Source organism: Gymnoscopelus braueri (genome assembly GCF_963280865.1).
Source record: "Gymnoscopelus braueri genome assembly, chromosome: 13".
NCBI lineage: Eukaryota > Metazoa > Chordata > Actinopteri > Myctophiformes > Myctophidae > Gymnoscopelus > Gymnoscopelus braueri.
The window spans coordinates 39,467,368-39,487,468 of record NC_137615.1 but is presented as its reverse complement, the minus strand read 5'-3'; the positions used below and the strand labels follow the sequence as shown (position 1 = coordinate 39,487,468).

The 20,101-nt window shown below is 43.9% G+C and overlaps 1 protein-coding gene across 4 annotated transcripts in view; it reads left to right on the top strand.

Annotated features, from left to right (window-relative positions):
- The window catches only part of crebbpb (CREB binding lysine acetyltransferase b), a 58,381-nt gene that overhangs the window by 19,059 nt on the left and 19,221 nt on the right, over positions 1-20,101 (top strand). For 3 of the 4 annotated variants that reach the window (XM_080446802.1, XM_080446800.1, XM_080446799.1), the window contains exons 2-11: positions 422-1,044; positions 10,528-10,695; positions 11,671-11,926; positions 13,518-13,631; positions 15,900-16,139; positions 16,622-16,718; positions 17,638-17,775; positions 18,238-18,355; positions 19,398-19,572; positions 19,753-19,815. In XM_080446802.1, coding sequence (XP_080302928.1) covers positions 422-1,044; positions 10,528-10,695; positions 11,671-11,926; positions 13,518-13,631; positions 15,900-16,139; positions 16,622-16,718; positions 17,638-17,775; positions 18,238-18,355; positions 19,398-19,572; positions 19,753-19,815 — 1,992 coding nt within the window. The remainder of the gene's footprint in view (positions 1-421; positions 1,045-10,527; positions 10,696-11,670; positions 11,927-13,517; positions 13,632-15,899; positions 16,140-16,621; positions 16,719-17,637; positions 17,776-18,237; positions 18,356-19,397; positions 19,573-19,752; positions 19,816-20,101) is intronic. The other variant, XM_080446801.1, reaches the window with a different exon arrangement.

Sequence of the window (20,101 nt, the reverse complement as noted above, 5' to 3'; positions counted from 1 at the left end):
TATTGTTTTGCTTTTAAAGAATACTTACGACGGTACCCAGTGACGGTGGGGTTAAAGACACAGTGCTTGTACACTGTAGGTGATTAAGGTTACTGGGTGTATTTGGGTGTATCGTATTTGGGTGTCTGCACAGCACTAGACTTGACAAAGAGTTCCTGTTTCTGCCTGTTCGTGGCTGAAAAATCGCTGACTGTGACGGGTCAAAAAGGCTGTAATGTACTATAGGTCAAGTGCAAGTTTAGCTCCCCATGCCGTCTCAAATGATCTGTGAAATGGATATCACAGTGGCATCTTTGTGTTGAAAACGATAGCTCTGCTACTGCTCGATTTGATGGCCAACAACTTAATCTGATCAGGATTGTTGAGAGGGGGGACTGTCTGTGACGATGGCTCATCCTTATCTCCGTCTTTCTCCTCCTAGATCTGGTGTCCCTGTTCGACCTGGAGAATGACCTCCCTGACGAACTCATCCCCAACGGAGACCTGGGCTTGATGGGCATGTCGTCCAACGGCGGCCCTGGCGGCGGCGGCGGCCCTGGTCTAAACTCGATGGTCCCCGACGCGGCTGCCAAGCACAAGCAGCTGTCGGAGCTCCTGAGGCCAGGCAGCACGTCCATCCTGGGAGGATCCCAGCAGGGAGGCATGGTGGGGGGCCAGCTCGGCGGCGTGCTGGGGAAAAACCCTTTGGGCCAGGGCTCGCCCAACCACTCGTCTCCCCAGGCCCAGAAAGGAGGCGCCGCCTCCGGACAGGGCAACGGCAATTTGACCATGGGCTTCAGCCAGGCAATGCTGAACAGCGGACAGAGCCACGGGGTTATGGGTCAGCCTCAGCCGGGACAGGTGATGAACGGGGCTCTAGGACCCGCGGGTCGAGGTAGACCCGGGCCCGGCATGCAATACCAGAACCAGGGCATGCAGGGGCCCCAGGTGGGCACGGGGGCTGGCGTCGGAGGCAGCGTGCTCGCAGAGACACTCACCCAGGGAGGGGGACAGATGGGAGCGCATAACAGCATGAACGCCCAGCAGGCTGGCAACATGAACAAGGTGAGTGTGGTACACTGCTTTTTAAATGTCTTTTTTCACACGGAGCGATTCTCTACTTGTTGAGCACGAAATACTGGATGAGTTACTTCCCCTTAAACAGTAGTCAAAACAACTGCTAGTTTTCCCCGGTTTAACCCATTAAGACCTGAAGCCGAGTCTCCTAAATTTCAACAGTATCCTGAAAAACGTGTGTTTCTATATCAGTGGTGCTCAATCTTTTTCATTTCAAGGACCCCCCAAATTATATGTATTTGGCCGCGGACCACCATCACAATATTTAGTTCCAGGGACCCCCCCCCCCCAGAAGCAAAGATTTGAGTTAAAAATGTTCGCTTTAAAAATATATATATTCAAAGGTTTGCACACATTTCCACAATTTAAAAAAAATAGCAGATCTACAAGCTCATAGCGCGGCACCGAGTGCTGCGCTATGAGCTTGTATATCTGCTATTTTTGAACAGCACAAAGTGTAAAATAATGCTTTTTTAGCTCAAATCTAAAAAATGACACAGATGCGTTCCAGGTCTTAATGGGTTAATCAGATGTTGCGATCCAGCCAGCTGAAATGTGATCACTTTAAAACATCTTAAATAAACTACACTTCCAGTCACTTGCTGACAGCCCCATGGTCCTGTGCCACTGAAACACTCATTGAGAAATGATGCGTGCAGACTGAACAGAGGGGCGATCCTGGTGCCAAGTGGAGCCGTGCCTCTGGATCGAGCCCAGGGCGCCCTCTGGGAGCGGGTGGGGGGCTCCATAACAGATGAATGTCAATCTAGTTAGTTATGACTGTATGGTGTTGTGTGTGTGTCCCGACCAAGCTGAAGATGAGAACAAATACCAGCAGGTTAACCACGTGAACCCTAGTGTCAATATACTTGTAGATCGGCTATTTTTGGTAGACATTCGGTGTAAAGGGGGAAAAAAGTGGGCGACCGAGTATAGACCCCTGGGGGACCTTGGTCAATGTAGGGTTTAAGTGGTTAACCCATTAAGGCCTGGAACTGGAACGCATCTGTGTCACTTTTTGATTTGAGCTAAAAAGCATTATTTTACACTTTGGCTATTCAAAAATAGCAGCAGCGCTATGAGCTTGTAGATCTGCTATTTTTGAAAAATTGTGAAAATGTGTGCAAATATTTGAATATATTATTTTAAAGCAAACATAATCTTAAAGCTTTGCTTCTGGGGGGTCCCTGGAACAAAATATTTTGAGATGGGGGTCGGCGGCCAAAAGCATATCATTTTGGGGGTCCTTGACATGAAAAAGTTTGAGCACCACTGACATAGAAACATTCGTTTTTTTCAGAATACTGTTGGAATTTTGAAGACATTTGTAGAATCGGCTTCAGGTCTTAATGGGTTAATATGCAATGAGACCGTGTATGAATGAACATCCACTGTGTAGTGTGTGTGTGTGTGTGTGTGGAGGACGGGACTAGCGCATGATGTGAGAAAGCTTTCCGCCGTCCCACTGCGTCTCAAGGCTGTTGTGGTTTGACAGGAAACCGAGGGGAAACCAGTGCAGTAGTTCTCACCGAGATGACATACACAGACTTGGCCACATGAAAAAGTCTTTCCTGTGCTGACACGGACACCCGGCGCTCCGCTCCGCTCCACTCTCTCTTTTCACATAACGCCACATAAAATGTAGAAGCTCCACACTCAGTCTGTGGGTTGCTGGTGTCATACTACCACAACAAACCAAAGTGATCGGATAGGATAGTGATTCTAAGATTGTGGTCCAGGGGGCGCCGATAGCTGAGTGGTTAAGGTGCGTACCACATCGGCTCTGATGCCTGACAGCGAGTCCCGGGTTCGATTCCAGAGCCTGGCGAATCTTAATTGCTGCATGTCAGTCCTCGACTTTCTCTCCCTGTTTCCTGTCTCTACTGTCAATAAAGGCAGAAAGTGCGGTCCTTGAGGAGTTCCAGGGGTCTCCAGAAAATGTTTAAATCAGTTTAACCACTTTAACCCTATATTTTATTGACAATTTGAAAATAGCCGATTGACAAGCTCACAACACGTCGTGAAGGGTTGTGCGTTTGTAGATCTGCTATTTTCAGAACATCTTGAAAAATCTTGTATGGGAGTCCCTGGCACAGAATATGTTCAGATGGGAGTGTGCCACCAAAAATGCCACCTTGACATGAAAAGGTTTGTGAACCACTGATATAGGATAGTGAGGCACTTAGAACCAATGTGAGAGAGAGAGAGAGAGGGACAGGAAGAGAGGGATTTAAACCTGTGTGTAGGTAGTGTGTACATGGCAGCCTTGTGGTTGGGAGATGAAAGCGGGAGCTGGCACAGGTTCTGTTTACCTTGTACAGCTGCCATTGGAGAGACGCTCGCTGCTGAAGTGTGTCTGTGAGCACCATCTTGGCTCGGCTCCTTGGAGCAGGGCCTGGGAATTTAAACCAGGATTCAATGGTGTTTAAAGCTGGCCTGGAAATACTTTTTAACCACTTTTCAACCTGGCATCTCAATGTTTGGGCATGTCACTGTAGGTTTTTAAACATGTCCAAAAATAGAGAAAATAGCTGATCTGCAAGCAAACGTTGCGTTGTGAGCTTGTAAATCCAATTTTTCGCCATGCAATGGCTTTCTTCTTTTTTTTTACACAGTTCACCAACATGCGTTGTATTATTTAGGTATGTTTTGTTCTGTTTTCTCCCAGCTTGCCTTCATGCCACAAACTTAAAAGTCATCCTCCTGTATCTGTAGTGTTTGTCAGCTGTTTTAAAGGGATAGTTCACCCCAAAATGACTTTTTTTCGATCGATTAGTCACCCCGTGGAGACGAGAATTTTCTCGTCGCATTCCTAAGCCAATAATTTGATGACCGGCAGCGGTTCCGGTAGGAGACACAAAGAGTCTCCTACCAGAACTGCTGCCTACCGGTCCTCTGGTCATCAAATTATTCCCATGGGGTGACAAATCTTTTTTTTTGGGGGGGTGAACTATCCCTTTAAAGTGCCAACATTGATAGATTACATAGGCCATTTTAGCCATCTTAAAGTTGGACTTTTCTGTGCACCCTCAGAGGAAGGCCCCTACTTTGGGGACCCCATAGCCTTTTCCTCTAGAGGCACCATTAGGCCAACATTTCTAATTGCACACATGAATCAAAATCACATTGCCATGGAAATGAATGTGCTCTGTCTGCAAGGATGAACCCTACTGATATTGTCGACTCCATCACCTTTACTTTAGCGCTACCCTTTGGTCAAACCTTCCACTTACACACAAGTTAATGGCCATATTGCCATGAATCTTGCTGAGCGCATTCATTCTCCTTGAAGATGAGCCCTAACTATTGGAATGACCCCATCCTTCTACATATCCTCTAGTGCAATGGTTACCAACCTTTTCAGGCTGTGACCCCCCAAAATAATCATATTTGAACTGGGGACCCCCCACCCTGACAAGCACTTCTACAGATCTACAAGCTCACAACATGCCACATTGTGATCATGTACATCGACTTTTTTCAAAATTTTTGAAATGGTGTTTAAGTGGTTAATTCATAATATATTTGTGTACGTTTGGGTCCCAGTGAGACACCATAATGTATCTTATGGGTCTCAAATATTTGGAACCCCTGCTCTTGCGCCACGCTTATAGGACAACATATCATATAAGATGTATCGTTGCTGTCGGGCAGTAACCTCTTATCTCCATATTCCAACTTTTTGCGTTTTTTTATTGTAAATTAATTCCCTACTTGATCATACTACAGTGTCACACAAAAGTATCAAAAGTAGCAGATCCAAAAGTAACAGTTTTGGACAGGTTTCCACCCGACAGACAGTATCATAATCTGATTGGCAGATTCCAGTGTCAAGCCTATTGATTTTGGTGACTATGGCTTTTCTATGGCTTCACCGACTCTAGCGGCTGCTGGTGAGGCTTTTGACCATTAGTCTTCCTGACAAATAAGTGCATTTTATAAGTGAAGATGGAGGAGACTAATCTAACACTCTGAGACGTCACTGTTCTTGCTGTCACTTCCACTTTTCCACTGCCTGGGTGAGAATCAACCTAGTCAGCCATAGCGATGGGATGTACAATTTCAAACCACAGCCGTGCTCGTTTGGTGAGATAATTAAGGGAAGAACGGGAAGTAAAATGGGCTTGAGGGAATTCTGAAAATGTGTCCTCAAGTGCTGTATTCAAGGAGAAAGTTTGAACTGAAATTGAGAACTCTAATCAAATCGATCATCGGCAGGTAGTGTAAAAAAAAGGTAGGCAAAAATTGCTGATTTATGCTATAGGGCAAAAGTGGTTAATTCTCATCTCTGTATCCTCCCTAAAAAATAAGATAAGTCTGGCTGACTGCAGAGTATTACTAACATGGTATCCACTAGCACTCGCTCATGAAACATCCGTTAAACATGGGCTCCCAGGACAGAAAAGTGCAAGGACAGTTTACCCACAATACCTTCCTCAAATGTCAAATATAAAGCTGTTCTCTGGAGTTGTTGGCCAAGGCACTCTATCTTGTGAACATTTAGCCGTTTAAAAGTTCTTTGTAAACCACAAGTCTTTAATCACTTCTGATCAGCAGGAATATAATATTTCACCTAGTAGACTTAGTAGAATTAAGTGTACACAGACTTGGGGTCCTTCTGAAACATGGATTTATCAAAGAGCTTTGTGCCTAATAAGGCAAGATTTCTCATTTTATTTCTTATTATTATTATGGAACATACTTTTTTAGGTACTGGTGTTAACTTATACAGTGGAGCGCGACTACCTGTGTTAATGTTTAATTGTGCCGATCCCTGGTAACAACCGCGCCTATATCACGTGGACCTGCTTGTTGACTGGGATAACATGGCCATTCACAAATAAACCATGAGACGGTGCATGGATTTGAAATAGAAAACTGAACTGGGAAACTCTAGTAAGCCTGCTTTTGATTCCATAGTTTTTGTTTTTTAATCTTGGCGTTCTACCTGTTGTCCTTTCCAGCCCCCGTTCCCCCCAGTTTTCCTGGTTCCCTGTTTTTCCAGTTTTTTTGTCTTCTTGGCATTCATTCCCTCTCTCGCTCTTCTCTCTGTTCTGTCGTTTTCTTACTCACCCACTGTCTGTCTCCCTCTGTAGACTGTCTCAGGGCAAGAGTCCCAGGGACTCTTAACCTGCGATAATGGAGCTATAAATCACATTCAGACGACCTAGTGTGTGTGGTTGGGGGTAGATAAGGAAGGAAGGAGACAGGAGAAGGATGGAGGAACCTTGCATAGCAGGGGAAACCCTTGAAGGCTTCCCCTGTGCCGTTTAACCACTCATACCCTCTATACGTAGTACTTAGTTGACAGGCGTCCTCTCTGTACTCGGTCCGCTCTTCACCCCCCCCCCCCCTACACCAAATCTCTTTGCCAAAAATAGCCGAACTACTAGCTCACAACCAGTTGTGAATCTAATAGGGATGCTAAGATTTGAGTTGTTAAATGGCTAAACCACTTGAGGTTTGGGTTATGTAGTTAGCTTGCCATGATGTAACTCCAAAGGTGGGCAAGAAGTTAGAAATAATTGCTCCATTGATTAGAAATTAATATTTCAAAATATCTCCTTGTTGATTTACATCGTACAGCGAAGAGGCTCAGGAGGAGCTATTTCAGCCCATAAACAAACACAAACAAAGCTGATTCTGACAATATAGAACCTCACCAAACCCGGACTAGATCTGCGGATCTGGATCCGGATCTACAAATTGTAAAATCAACACGAAATAATCATTTCTATTTAAAAAGCAAATAGTATTGGGTTTGTTGATGTTCTATATTGTCAGAATCAGCTTTGTTTGTGTTGGATTACAGGCTAAACGAGAGCCTCCAAGGCCTCTTCACTGTACGTCAATGAGGCGCATATTTTGAATTATCAATTTCTTTCTAATCAATGGAGCAATTATTTTATATCTCTCGCCTACCGTTGGGAGTTACATCATGGCAAGGTAACTACACAACCGAAACTGCTACCAAAGTGGTCTAGCCTTTTAAGGCACTTTTTCACTGCATGGTACCGGCTCAATTCCACTCAACTTTTTGGGGCAAAAGTTGTGGATAGTACCTGTTTTTTTTTATCAAGCACCTCTGTCGAGGTTCCAGTCGAGCTGAGGCGATACAAAAGGTGATGTGAATATCGGCCAATCTTTACTTAAAAATGCAATATCGGTATTGTACAGATATCCAAATAATCCCAGCATTTTTATTTTGTATTTGTTTGTATGTGAAGCTGAAAAGGCCTTTTGTGATGATGTGAAGGCTTCAGATTAATTAAGTGTTTTCCAGGGAAGCTTTCAAAGGGCCAGCTTGTAGACCAAATAATATAAAAAAATATATAAAATAAATGTTACATCTTTACTATTTAAGTTGGTAAAGAACTAATTAGTGCTCATCTCCTTCAGCAGTGCAAGCAATATTGGCACTGATCTATTTGACCATGTCATCGGATATCTGCTTACATTTCAATGTAGTGCATCCTTAGTGAAAACACTGCAGACTACTGATTGGTCAGAGAGAATCGTCACGACTTACTCACCTGTGACTGCGTGGAAGCTACCCAATGTTAACAAACATTTAAACTAGATGTCGGCTATGCAGAGGTTTGGACGTCGCTATTACAGCCAGCTATATTGAGGGGGTACTACTATCTGCAGTGAAAAAAACAAGGTATACCTGGTAGTGAAAGCGAGTGGAGTTGAGCCGGTACCATGTGGTGAGAAAGTGCCATAAGTCTGCCTGGTGAGGCTTTCAACCGATGCGTGCTAGCGAAGGAGGCTCCTGAGTCAGAGGGAGATGGTGGCAGGCAGCGAGTATGTATGTGTGTGTGTTTGAAAGAGAGGGGGAAGGGCACGCGACTGCACTGTGCTCTGCTGCTCTTACTCTGCTCAGCTGTTGAGAGCCTGCTGGTCTCTCTCTCTCTCTCTCTCTGTTTATGTCTCTCCACTGGGCTGGGGCTTGCTCTTTCATCTGTCTGCTGGAGCGCTGAGAGCAGCGGGGAGCCTCCGCTAAAGCAAAGCCCAGCCCAGCGCAGCAGAGCTGGCTGCTTCATTGGCCAGAGCGCAGGGAGACGGTGTGCGCACACTACATGCTGGAAGCCTCCCCGGAGACGCAGCACGCTTTTTAGTGCTTCTATAGAAAGTGGCAAAATAACGAATTATCACCCCTCTTAGAGGATATTAATCTATAATGGATGGTGGAAAGCAATCAATCTTTTTTGTTTAGCTTTTATTTTGCTTTGTTTATAGCTGCAACTGATTTATTTTAACCCACGGTCATTTATTGCTCATCGACTCTGGTTTTGTCTTCCTTAACACATTTAGATTTGTTACACCTATATGTTGTTATACCTTTAAAACCAATACCTTTCATTTTTGTTGTTATAGCAACATAATTGTTTTTAATTGTTTTTAATAAGGAATTGTTTTTAATTCTTTTTAATAAAGATTTGAAGTTTTTCGGAAAACTTAAGTCAGGATTTAGAAGTGTTCCTTAACCCATTAAGACCTGAGGTTCCGATTCTACAAAATGTCTTCTAAATTGGTCCAAGGACCCCCAAAATGATATGTATTTGGCCGCCGACCCCGATCCCAAAATATGTAGTTCCAGCGACCCTCAAAAGCAAAGATATGAGTTACAAAAAAAAGGAGAAAAATTCATGATTTTTCAATAATAGCAGATCTACAAGCTCGTAGCGCGGGCCGAGCTATGAGCTTGTAGATCTGCTATTTTTGAATAGCCAAAGTGTAAAATAATGCTTTTTTAGCTCTAATCAAGCGAAAAAAATTAAAATAAGACCGTTCCAGGTCTTAACACATCGACCGCTAGAGGTTAATCTCATAATGTACTCACCAGTGCCAAGGTGTTTTTGTTGTTTTTTTGTTTTTATCATGTCGCCATAGATCTTGTTAAAATCCTTAAGATTGAGCCGTACACGGTCTGTTTACATCCGCGACATCTCAACGTATCTCCCAGTGAAAATCACGTGTCAAACGGGGCATCCATGTTGTAGTTAGAGGGGATTACGTTAAACAGTGAAATGCGAGGAGAAAAAACTACAGGAAGAGAATTGAGTTTCAGTTTCGTCTGTAGAATGGGAGCGGACGTGATCGTCAAAACCGGATCCCAAATAATTCCGTTTCCGGTCATCAAACCGGAAACGGAAGTGGATAAAGAAAAATCCGAAAGTGAACCCGGAATTTTTTAGCGCGAAAAGACCGTGGACCGTAGGGCTACGGTCTCGGCGCTTAACAGTTGGATTTAACGGACCGTAGGACTACGTTCTTGGCGGTTAATGTGTTAACGGGTTAAACCTCCCTCCTGTACTAGACTCAGCCAGACAAGAGTTTGAAACTTGTCTCCAACCCTGTGTTATATCTGTTCGACTGCTTGTTTTTGTCACACATTGTGGTTCAGATGGTGTGATGTGAAGAGGCATCTCTAGCAGGAGCCACTTCCCCCCCCTCCCCCTTGGTACAGTTGAGGTTAGAACAGTATATGCTGACATCTATAATAGACCGGTAGAGGTGCTGTGGTTCCTCGACTCTTCCTCGATGCTGAAACCAATCCTGGCACGTTAGACACGCCATGCTGGAACCTACAGGGAACATACTGGAATCTCAGTGATTTTACACACAATATCCTGCAGTGCTTTGCTAGGTTTGGCGAGTGGTGACAAGGAATGCGTTCTGTTGTAAAACTTCTAGGGCTGTCTAATAATAATAATTGACCAATTAGTTGATTTAACTGACAAACCTGTAAAATGGTGTTTGCCACATCATGCAGAGACCCGCCTTTTCAGGTTGGTGAGGTTGAGAACTGAGAACTTTACATTGGCTATTGGTCTATAGACTGACTGAATCAACTAACAAGACCAAACAGACCTATTCATGGAATATTCAACTATGAGAGGACAACCATAGAAACCTTATCTTGAATTAATTCAGGACCTGACTGTATATTAATGAGTTTGTCAAACTTAGACCACATTTCATATTTAGTGAGGTTTGACCAGAACAAAGCAGAAATGACTAATTTAAACAAATGAAATGGATCACTGTCTGTGCTACTGTAAGCATTGCTCAATTATTGTTTGAATCATTTTTAAGAATGGCTGCACCTGTCGATTATTGTCTCGATTACTTTTCAATAGAATAATTTGAAGCACATTTTTTTAAATGTATTTATTTTGTTCAACGAATTGAAGCAAAAAAAAAATATATATATATATTTTCAACAAAATAGATTAGTCCAATTAAGCACTTAACCTTAGCTTGAATATCCGACGTACAAGCTCACAATGTGTTGTGAGCTTGTAGGTCTGCTATTTTCGCTGTATTAGAACATTTTTGGAGATGAAATAAAACATTTAGTAATCGAACTAATCTATGAATTGGATTCATTCAATGAACTCTTGCACCCTTATTGTGAAGCCATACGTCTTCTGAACAGCCTCTGTTTCTGTCTCCTGTGTGTAGATGGGGATGTCTGGGGCGCCGTTCGGCCAGCAGTACAGCCAGGCCGGGGTGCAGCAGATGGGGCCAGCGGGTGTCAACGCCCAGCAGCTCCAGAACAAGACGGCCCTCCCCAACAGCCTGCCACAGTTCCCCGCCGAGCTGAAGGGAGCAGCCAGCGTTCCCAACCTGGTAGGTGGCCTTACAGTCCACTCCAGTCTACTTGTATGATTTATTTTTGGTCGTGTCTCTGTATTTCCATGTCGGATATATCAAACACCTGGAATGTAGGAGTTATGCTACACTGCCAAGGAGTTCACTCAGATATAAGCGACACAGGCAGTATAGACTTGGATGTGTGTTTTTCTCATATGACTGTGCGAAACAATTACGGTAGGTACATGTTTGCTTTTCTCTTAAGAAAAACAAAACTGGCTTGGATGAAAAATGAGCTCGGGCGGGCGGGCGTTTAGTTGTAAGGCCATCGCCTCCGAATATCGCCGAGTAATTTACCTTCCAGTGAAGTGTGGCTCTCTCGGCACAGAGCAAACGCAGAGCCAGAGGCATGCAAATCTCTTCCAGGAACAGGAAAGAGACTTAATGAAGATAGGAAATAGTTCCAGTTCTACTTCTGTGAAGGACTAGATTAATTTCTTCGATGTCGGACGCTTACCAGCTCTCTCTCTCTTTCTTCAGTTTTACACATTGTTTTTAATTAGGTTTTTGCGCGATGCCTTCGTCTCTGGAGCTGTTCAGCGTAGCCTCTTTGATTGCTTAAGACGTGATTGCTTAACAGCAGCTTCCTCTTTCCCTTTTATTTACTCTCCCTTTTCTACTCTTACTTAACACCCACCCGCCCACTTTTACTCTTCCTCCTTACATCTCTGATTTCTCCGATTTGTTGTGAGTGACTGCTTCTTCGATTTAAAGCCTGAATACCTAAAGCATCCCCCTTAACCACTTTAACCCTAGCATCCCTATTCTGGGAGGAACGTTAGGCAAAAATAGCCTATAAGTTGTGAGCTTTTAGAGTTTTGGTGTAGAGGAAAAAGAAGAGCGGACTAAGGACTGAGCCGATCCTGGTCAAGTTTACTAAGTACAGGGGGTTTAAAGGGTTTTAACTGTGTGTGTGTCTGTGTCTTGGTGTGCGCGTTTCCCCATCTCCAGGCCCAGATGCAACAACAGGCGGCCGCGGTGGGCATGGTCCCGGGCCAGGGCGGCGTGTCGTCGGGTGGCCCCACGGCCGACCCGGAGAAGCGCAAGCTGATCCAGCAGCAGCTGGTACTGCTGCTCCACGCGCACAAGTGCCAGCGGCGTGAGCAGGCCAACGGGGAGGTGCGGGCCTGCGCCCTGCCGCACTGCCGCACCATGAAGAACGTCCTCAACCATATGACCCACTGCCAGGCCGGAAAGTCCTGTCAGGGTGAGTTTAAGGGGGAAACCTGGCGCAAAAGTGAATATTTTTTTTTTTTTGTAAGCGCAATGTTAATAAAATTGATTTAAAAAAATTGCAGATCTACAGGCTCACATCTGATCTGTGAGCTTGTAAATCTGCTATTTTCTCTACAACACCGTTGTTCGACAAAGTATGAAATGGGGCTTAAGTGGTTAATCAGACAGTTTAGTTGATTCATCAAAAATATTTGAATTGAGTTGTTTCTGAGACTCCATTCAGCCCCAAACGGCCTCCTCACGGAGCCGCTCTGATCCATTCTGTCCCCCAAACAGCCCAGCATGAGGACAGCAGACATTAATCTGATTCTTGTTTGTAAACGGCCGTCTGAGAGCTTATTCCCAACGTAAACAGTGTGGCGAGTGGCTCTCGTCCTCCGCAGCCGCGTCTACCTAGGTGGCTGGCGTCGTCGCTCTGGCCGCTCCGGATGTTAACCACTTAAGTCCTAAATACTTGTTGTGCGATGGATAGCAAAAATAACCGATCTAGAAGTTCACAAGTTGTGAGCTTGTAGATCTGCTATTTTAGCTATTTTTGAACATTTTGAAGTTTGGGATAATTTGTTTGAAATGAGGGGAAACCTTTGCCTATAATGACATGCCTTTTAAAATAGAGACGCATGGCTAAAAGTGGTTACCCAGGTGCATCAAATTTGGTAATGAGTCCTAATGTTCACGGGGAAAAGGGGAGGGGTTTTACGGCATTGGCTGTGTCGGCTGTTTATGGTTTTATGACATGATGATGGAATACAAATCGTTTTTACATAGATGTTTGCATGCCGTATCAGATTTGTTTAGGCCTCTTTCTGTCAGCTAGTCTCTGAAGTTGTGACATGATTATTGAGGTTTTTTTACCATTTTATTAAGTAAAAAGAAGTTTAAAAAAGTACCTTCTTTACCATATTAACCCTGATTTCGAATAGCCGAAGTATAAAATGAAGGCGTGTGTGGTTAAAATAGCATGCTGAACTGCTGCGTCTTTTCTCTGAATAATGGCTGGGGTGCAGCCGGTGAGGCTTTTATGTAGCGCACCTAATGACTCTCCGTCATTATGTGCCACGGCCCTTTTGTCATTTCAGACAGGGAGCGTTGCCCGTCTCTTAAGGCGCCGTTCACTATTCCCTCGGCTGCGTTCTCCATTTACGGACGGTGAAGTGATAAAGGGCTCATTGTCCTCATCTCTTTACCACGTCTGCAATCTATCTTGATAATAACCCATTAAGGCCTGAGGCAGATTCTACAAATGCCTTCTAAATCAGTAGTTCCCTTACGTTTTAGTTATTCAAAATGATTCATTTATTGAATATTTCATATATTAACACTTTCAAGAATAAAAAAAAAAGTTCAAAAATAGCAGATGTACAAGCTTGCAGTGCGGCACGAAGTGACGCGCTGTGAGCTTGTATATCTGCTCATTTTGAATAGCCAACGCTAAAATCTAAAATGACACAGCTGCTTTCCCGGTCTTAATGGGATAACTCACTTTTCATATTGTGCCCTCCTTCTCTCTCTCTCCCTCTCTTTCTTTCTCTTGTTTTTTGTGTCTTCCATCTCTCCTCCAGTGGCCCACTGCGCGTCGTCCAGACAGATCATCTCCCACTGGAAGAACTGCACGCGGCACGACTGTCCCGTCTGCCTGCCCCTGAAGAACGCCAGCGACAAGCGCAACCAGCAGCGTGAGTACACTGCTACTAGTACCCAGGGTTGCCAGATCTGCTCAGTATAATTTCCCATCAAGATTTTATTTGAAGATTGCTATTTTCAAATAGCTGATGTACATGTTAAAGTACTCATGTGGCCCATAGTCGCTTCTTTTGGGGTGGTTGCTTGTTTCTCTCACAGAATCTGGCAACACTACTAGTACCCCTTCCTGTTGGCTTAACCCCCCCGGTGCAGACGCCTGGTTGCGTTAACCCTTTTTAACGTATCATGTATGCGTTTAAACGATTATTGGACAGAACATAATAAAACATACTTATTAATACCAACTCACTGAGCAACCAGGATGCCCACACGCCTGAGTGATTTTAAACATGATGAAATCCATTGAATAGATGTAAGGGACCGTTTCTCAACGTCAGGTCCGGGGACCGCCTGGAGTCCAAATGGACCTTCCGTTTCTGTAACTCTGAGGGTGTACAAGGTTCCATTTGTTCCAGCTAAATAAGCACTGAGGATAGTGTACATTGGGGTCCCAGAGATACAAGAACAATGGTATCAAATGGGTCTCTGCGGCCTAATGCATATCAAACTGGGGTCCCTGAAATTAAAAAAGTTTGAGAATAACTGATGTTGGGTGTTTAAAAAAGAAAAAGGGGGGGGGGGAAAGCAAGTGGCATGCATGCTGTCACACAGCAAGCACTCTTGGAGCACATCCATGAGCGGCTCAGTATGAGGTGGAGCCCCCTGCAGGCTTGCTGCTGTATCACAGCTCTGTGGTGGCTCGCTGAGCTGCCAAACTCGCAGCAGCAGCCAGAGGATTCCGGTAGAAAGACGGGGCCTGTAATATGACACCCTAGGGGGGGAGGGGCTCTGTGGCCCTCTGTCAAGGGAGGAGGGGGAGCGGCGGGGCGGGCCCTGGGATATTCTGCTCCTTGATTGGCCAGAGGCCTCGTGACGGGTTTAAATCCCCCACAGAGGCAGCGTGCTCTCTGTCAGCGCACCGGCAGGAGCTGCGCAGCGATCTCAGCCCCTCACACACACACACACACACACAACACACACACACTCTGAAGAGCAGCATTTTATGAGATGGGGGAGCAAAATGGAAATTACTGAAAGATTTTATTAAATGTTTTATATATATATATATATATATATATATATATATATATATATATATTTATATATATATATTATACATTTATCATGTATTAAATATTTTCTAAGACATGATGACAGACCTGTGTTTTGTTTTCTCTGTTGCTGACTTATCCACCTATTTTATACTTAACCCATTAAGACCTGAGGCCGCTTCTAAACATTTTCAAAATCCTAAAAAAAAAATCGGAAAAAAATATTTTAAAAAACAATGTCACGATTTTTCAAAAATAGCAGATCTACAAGCTCGTAGCGCGGCACTCGGTGCCGCGCTATGAGCTTGTATATCTGCTATTTTTGAATAGCCTAAAGAAATCTAAAAGTGACACAGATGCGTCCCAGGTATTAATGGGTTAAGCAACACGAAAATGGCTGATCCACAAGCTCGTAAAGAATCACAAGCTTGTAGACCTGCTTTTTTTTTTTATATTCTGAAAAGATAAATACATTTTCACCCTATAATGACATGGCCAACGAAGGGACGCCATGGCTAATATGATTAATTTACCTACTGTAAAGAACATTCAGGGCATACTTGCCAGCATTAGCCATAGATGGATACCATGGCAGGATGCCCAGAAACCTATATAAGGGGATGAATGACCTATTCATCCCGACCCCTAGTGACCTATTCGAATCCCAACCTTCTCATATATGGAGATCCCCATAGATGGATATAATCAACCTCCCCAAGTCTGACATCATAGAATCTCTCCTAGACTTCTATATATGGAGATAACTAACCTACTTAGCTCTGACATCAGAGAACCCCTCCTGGAACCCCATATATGGAGCTAACCGAAACCAGGATTGACATCATAGTCCCATGTTTGGGCATAACTGACATAGCGCTCTCCATATATGGATATGACTGACATCATCGTATAAAAGGCAAGACGGTATAAAAGGCAACGGTTAATTGAGTTCCATCAGTGACCCCCGAGCGACATTAACTGCTTCCAGAGAGAAAAGCATCAATACAACTCATCAGTAGTTGGTTTCACAGCCTAAAGCATTACATATCGGTTTTAGCTACTTCTTGGATAATCTCACAGCGGCTTTCGGATCTGGTCGAACAACCAGCCGATCATCTGTTTTACACCTACTGTCCTTTCTCCCTCCAGCCATGCTGGGTTCCCCTGGATCCAGCCTGCAGAATGCCATCAGTACAGTGGGCACGGGCCAGCCCAGCGCCCCAGCCATCAACAGCTCTGCAACCCACATCGACCCCAGCTCCATGCAGAGGGCCTATGCTGCCCTGGGCCTGCCCTACGGGAACCAGTCTCCCGTCCAGGGGCAGAACCAGGGCCAACAGACTCCCCAGGGGCCTCAGCACCAGCAGCTCCGGAACATCAACTCGCTAGGTAGGACAGCGGTTCTCAGACGTTTTAATTTCAAAGACCCTCTTAACTCTGAGACGGAACCTACCCCATTCAATCCGGGTACGCATCTCTGTCATTTTAGGTTTCTTTGGCTATTCAAAAATAGCAGAGAAAAGCGAACATTTGTAACTCAAATCTTTGCTCCTGGGGGGTCCCTGGAACAACATATGTTACAAATGATCGCTTTAAAAATATATATATTTAAAGACTTGCACACATTTTCACGACTTTTCAAACAATTTCAGATCTACAAGCTCATAGCGCGGCACTTGGTGCCGCGCTATGAGCTTGTAGATCTGCTATTTTTGAATAGCTAAAGACATCTAAAATGACAGAGATGCCTTCCCGGATTGAATGGGCTAATGGATCCAAAATGCCAATTTATGCTTGTCTGCTCTACTTATCTGTCTGTGACTTACCTATATTTGTGTGTGTGTGTGTGTGTGTGTGTGTGTCTGTCTCAGGCACTAACCAGATGAACCAGATGCCAGGGGGCATGGGTGTCCCCTCATCAGAGCAGCCTGGCATGCACTCTGACTCTCTACCTTCCACACTCAACAAGTGAGTCCACTCGTCCTTCCTGCCTCATATTTTAGTTTATTTAAACGTTAAAGTCTTACTGTGTCACATAATGTTTAGTAGGCTTTGGCCACACCGCCGCTAGCTTTGCTTTCTGTTAGACCTGCAATTTCCAGAATTCGGTTTGATTTTTTTAGGAAGTACAGCTCAAAAACACATTTATAGGGAATTGTAATAGTGAAAAATATACCATCGAAAGGTTGCACAGTAATGTGCATATATATCTGCCTTGTGTTATCTATCTATCGCCTTGCCTACTTGTTGTTAACTAGTTGTACGAACTCTTGTTTTCTTGGATCTTGTTTACTCTTGTTTATTCGATACACTTATTTGTTAGCTCTTGCTCATTTGATTTTCCTATTTGTCTCATCTGTTTATGAAAGTTGGTAGCTCATATATTGCACTTTTAGCGCTAGGTATACCGTACTCTTAGTTGCTTGTTTTAGAAGAGAATGCCCTGCTGCCACCTATACGTTGTTATACCTTTGAATCCGGGAGCCACCTCTGTGTCTCATTAGTTGTTGCTATACATATAGCAACATCATTTTGTATTCATTTTTTTAGTAAGAATTTGAACGTTTTCAGAAAACTATGGTTAGGTTTTAGAAGGTGTTTTTAGAATCGGCCTCAGGTCTCAATGGGTTAAGACTTCTGGTGATCTGGTAGTTTTGTTCCGTACCTATGTTGAATGCACTTATTGTAAGTCGCTTTGGATAAAAGCGTCTGCTTAAATGACTGTAATGTAATATCTGTATATAATATAATGCAACTATGCAAGCTCACAACGCATCTCTTTGCCTGTAAACATTCCCGAAATCGGGATGCCAGGTTGAAAGTGTTTAGCGACAGCATTGTACTTTCCAACCAATAACGTTATGACGTCCTCCTCTTGACCCTGCAGTCAGCTGATGCCAGATGGCTCGGTGGCAGGGGCCATGGGCAACCTGCCTGCGGCCAGCCCGCTGTCTGCCACAGGGGTGAGAAAGTCCTGGCACGAGCACGTCACTCAGGACCTCCGCACCCACCTGGTGCACAAACTGTGAGTTCCATGGTGACACGGGACACATGCTTGGATCTATAGGGCTGCAATTATCCATGTCATTGATTATTCTATCGGTTACTTTTTTGATTAATCGAGAAGCGCGTTTTTTAATTTAAACTTCTTTTTTTTACATCAACGATCGATTTAAGGGGCATTTTATACTTAAACAATACTGAGCAACTTCATGCAAAACTAGTAAATTGCTATTTTTTACATTTCTTTAGTTTTTTTTTTAACTTCGTCTATTATGACATGGGGATTGATTATTAATTGAGGATTTTATGAAATTATTGATTATGGATTATTTATAATCAATTCAATCGATTTGTTCGGTTACCTGTTGCAGCTCTACTTGGATCACTCAGGCTTTTTCCGTGTATGAAGAAGAAAATTTACCTCAGCATGCAAAGTCCTCACTGTGTTCCGTATTTAATCGCCCACTCTTGTCTCCTGTTTCAGAGTACAAGCCATATTCCCCACCCCAGACCCTGCAGCACTGAAGGATCGTCGGATGGAGAACCTGGTGGCATACGCCCGCAAGGTGGAGGGGGACATGTATGAGTCCGCTAACAGCAGGGTAATTCATTTCCTAGAGCCTCGGTTTGGACACTTGTATCTGCTCTCTGTGTTCATGTTTGTTTATTTATGTAGCACAGAAACTGTTCTCAGAAAGGTATGAGTTAGCACTGATGCTAATAAGGTGTCTTGTTTTGCTTGTCTGATGTCATTAGAGAACATAATGTTAGCTTCCATAGCATATGCTGACGATATTCAATTGAACATATCTGTTGAACCAAATGATGCAGATGCCATAATAAGCTCCATGATCGCCTGACTGCAATCAATAAATGGATGAGTAATAACTTTGTAAAGTTAAATGAGGATAACACAGAAATCATTTTATCTCAAGTAGGTTGGACTACTGCAATCAGTGTTGCCAGATTCTATGAGAGAAACAAGCAACCAGGTCTAGGAAAACCAGCCCAAAAGAAGCGACTATGGGCCACATGAGCACTTAAACATATACATCAGCTATTTGAAAATAGCAGATCTACAAGCTCACAACGTGTCGCCATGCGACGCGTTGTGAGCTTGTAGATCGGCTATTTTCAAATAAAATCTTGCTGGGAAATTATAATAAGCAGATCTGGCAACCCTGACTGCAATGCACTTGTTGTATTGCAGTAGTGCGTCCTAAAAGTCCAGCTTATTCAGAACTGTGCTGCTAGACTGCTAACAAAAACAAAAGAGCCGATCACTCCAGACTACACTGGCTCCCTGTGTCTTCCAGAGTCAATGTTAAAGTCTTTCTACTTGTTTATAAAGCCCTCAACGGGTTAGGGCCGGCCTACATCACAGACTGCCTGTTGTTTTATGTTCCTTCAAAGTTTTTCTTTTTTTTCTTCTTTTAATGCGAAGCACTTTGTTTGTCTTGTTTGCTTCCTTTTAATCCGTTTCCTGTTGTTTTTTTAATGGAACACACTTTCAGTTGCAAGTTTTGTATAAAATAAAGTTGTTTTTTTTAATGAATATTTAAGCACTGCACGAGCGCAGAGGATATTTCTTAGACCACAAAGCCAACATTGAACATATATTGCCCTGTCCCCCCCTGCCTCTAGGATGAGTACTATCATTTCCTGGCAGAGAAGATCTATAAGATCCAGAAGGAACTGGAAGAAAAGAGACGCTCGCGGCTGCAGAAACAGCCTGGCATGGTGGGCGCATCGGGACCCCAACCGCCCGGCATGGCCCAGCCCAACGCCATGGGCCCTGGTCAGGCTGTTAGACCTCCCAGTGAGTACTGCCCACCTAGATGCTATTCATACATGTTTGAGAACATTGACTATACGCACTGTGGAGCCCATTTGAGTTACAGAAAACATAATTTTCCCCACCCTCCGAGTATGACATAAAAGCAAAATGGCCATGTGAATATAGTCAATGACGCTGTTTTATCTCTCCCCCTTCTCTCAGATGGACCTGTGCCTATGCCCAACGTGCCAAATCAGATCATGAATCGTATGCAGGTGTCCCAAGGTACGTGCGCTCCCTTCTGCATTCATGAACTATCAATTTAGTATCGCAGTCCTCGTATAATTGGTTGTCCTTCAGAACTAGCCTAGCCTAGTTAAGTCAGAGTTATTTTACAGTCCATTTTATACACAGGCTAAACTCACAGGAGAAAAATGAAATGCTAAATAATAGTGCAAATTCCCTTTTATAAATGAAAGACTTTCAACATTAAGCTCTCAACTGATTGATTATAAGACAAATATAGTAAGTACAGTAGCTTCACACTTTGCAAGATGACCCGCGCACCTGT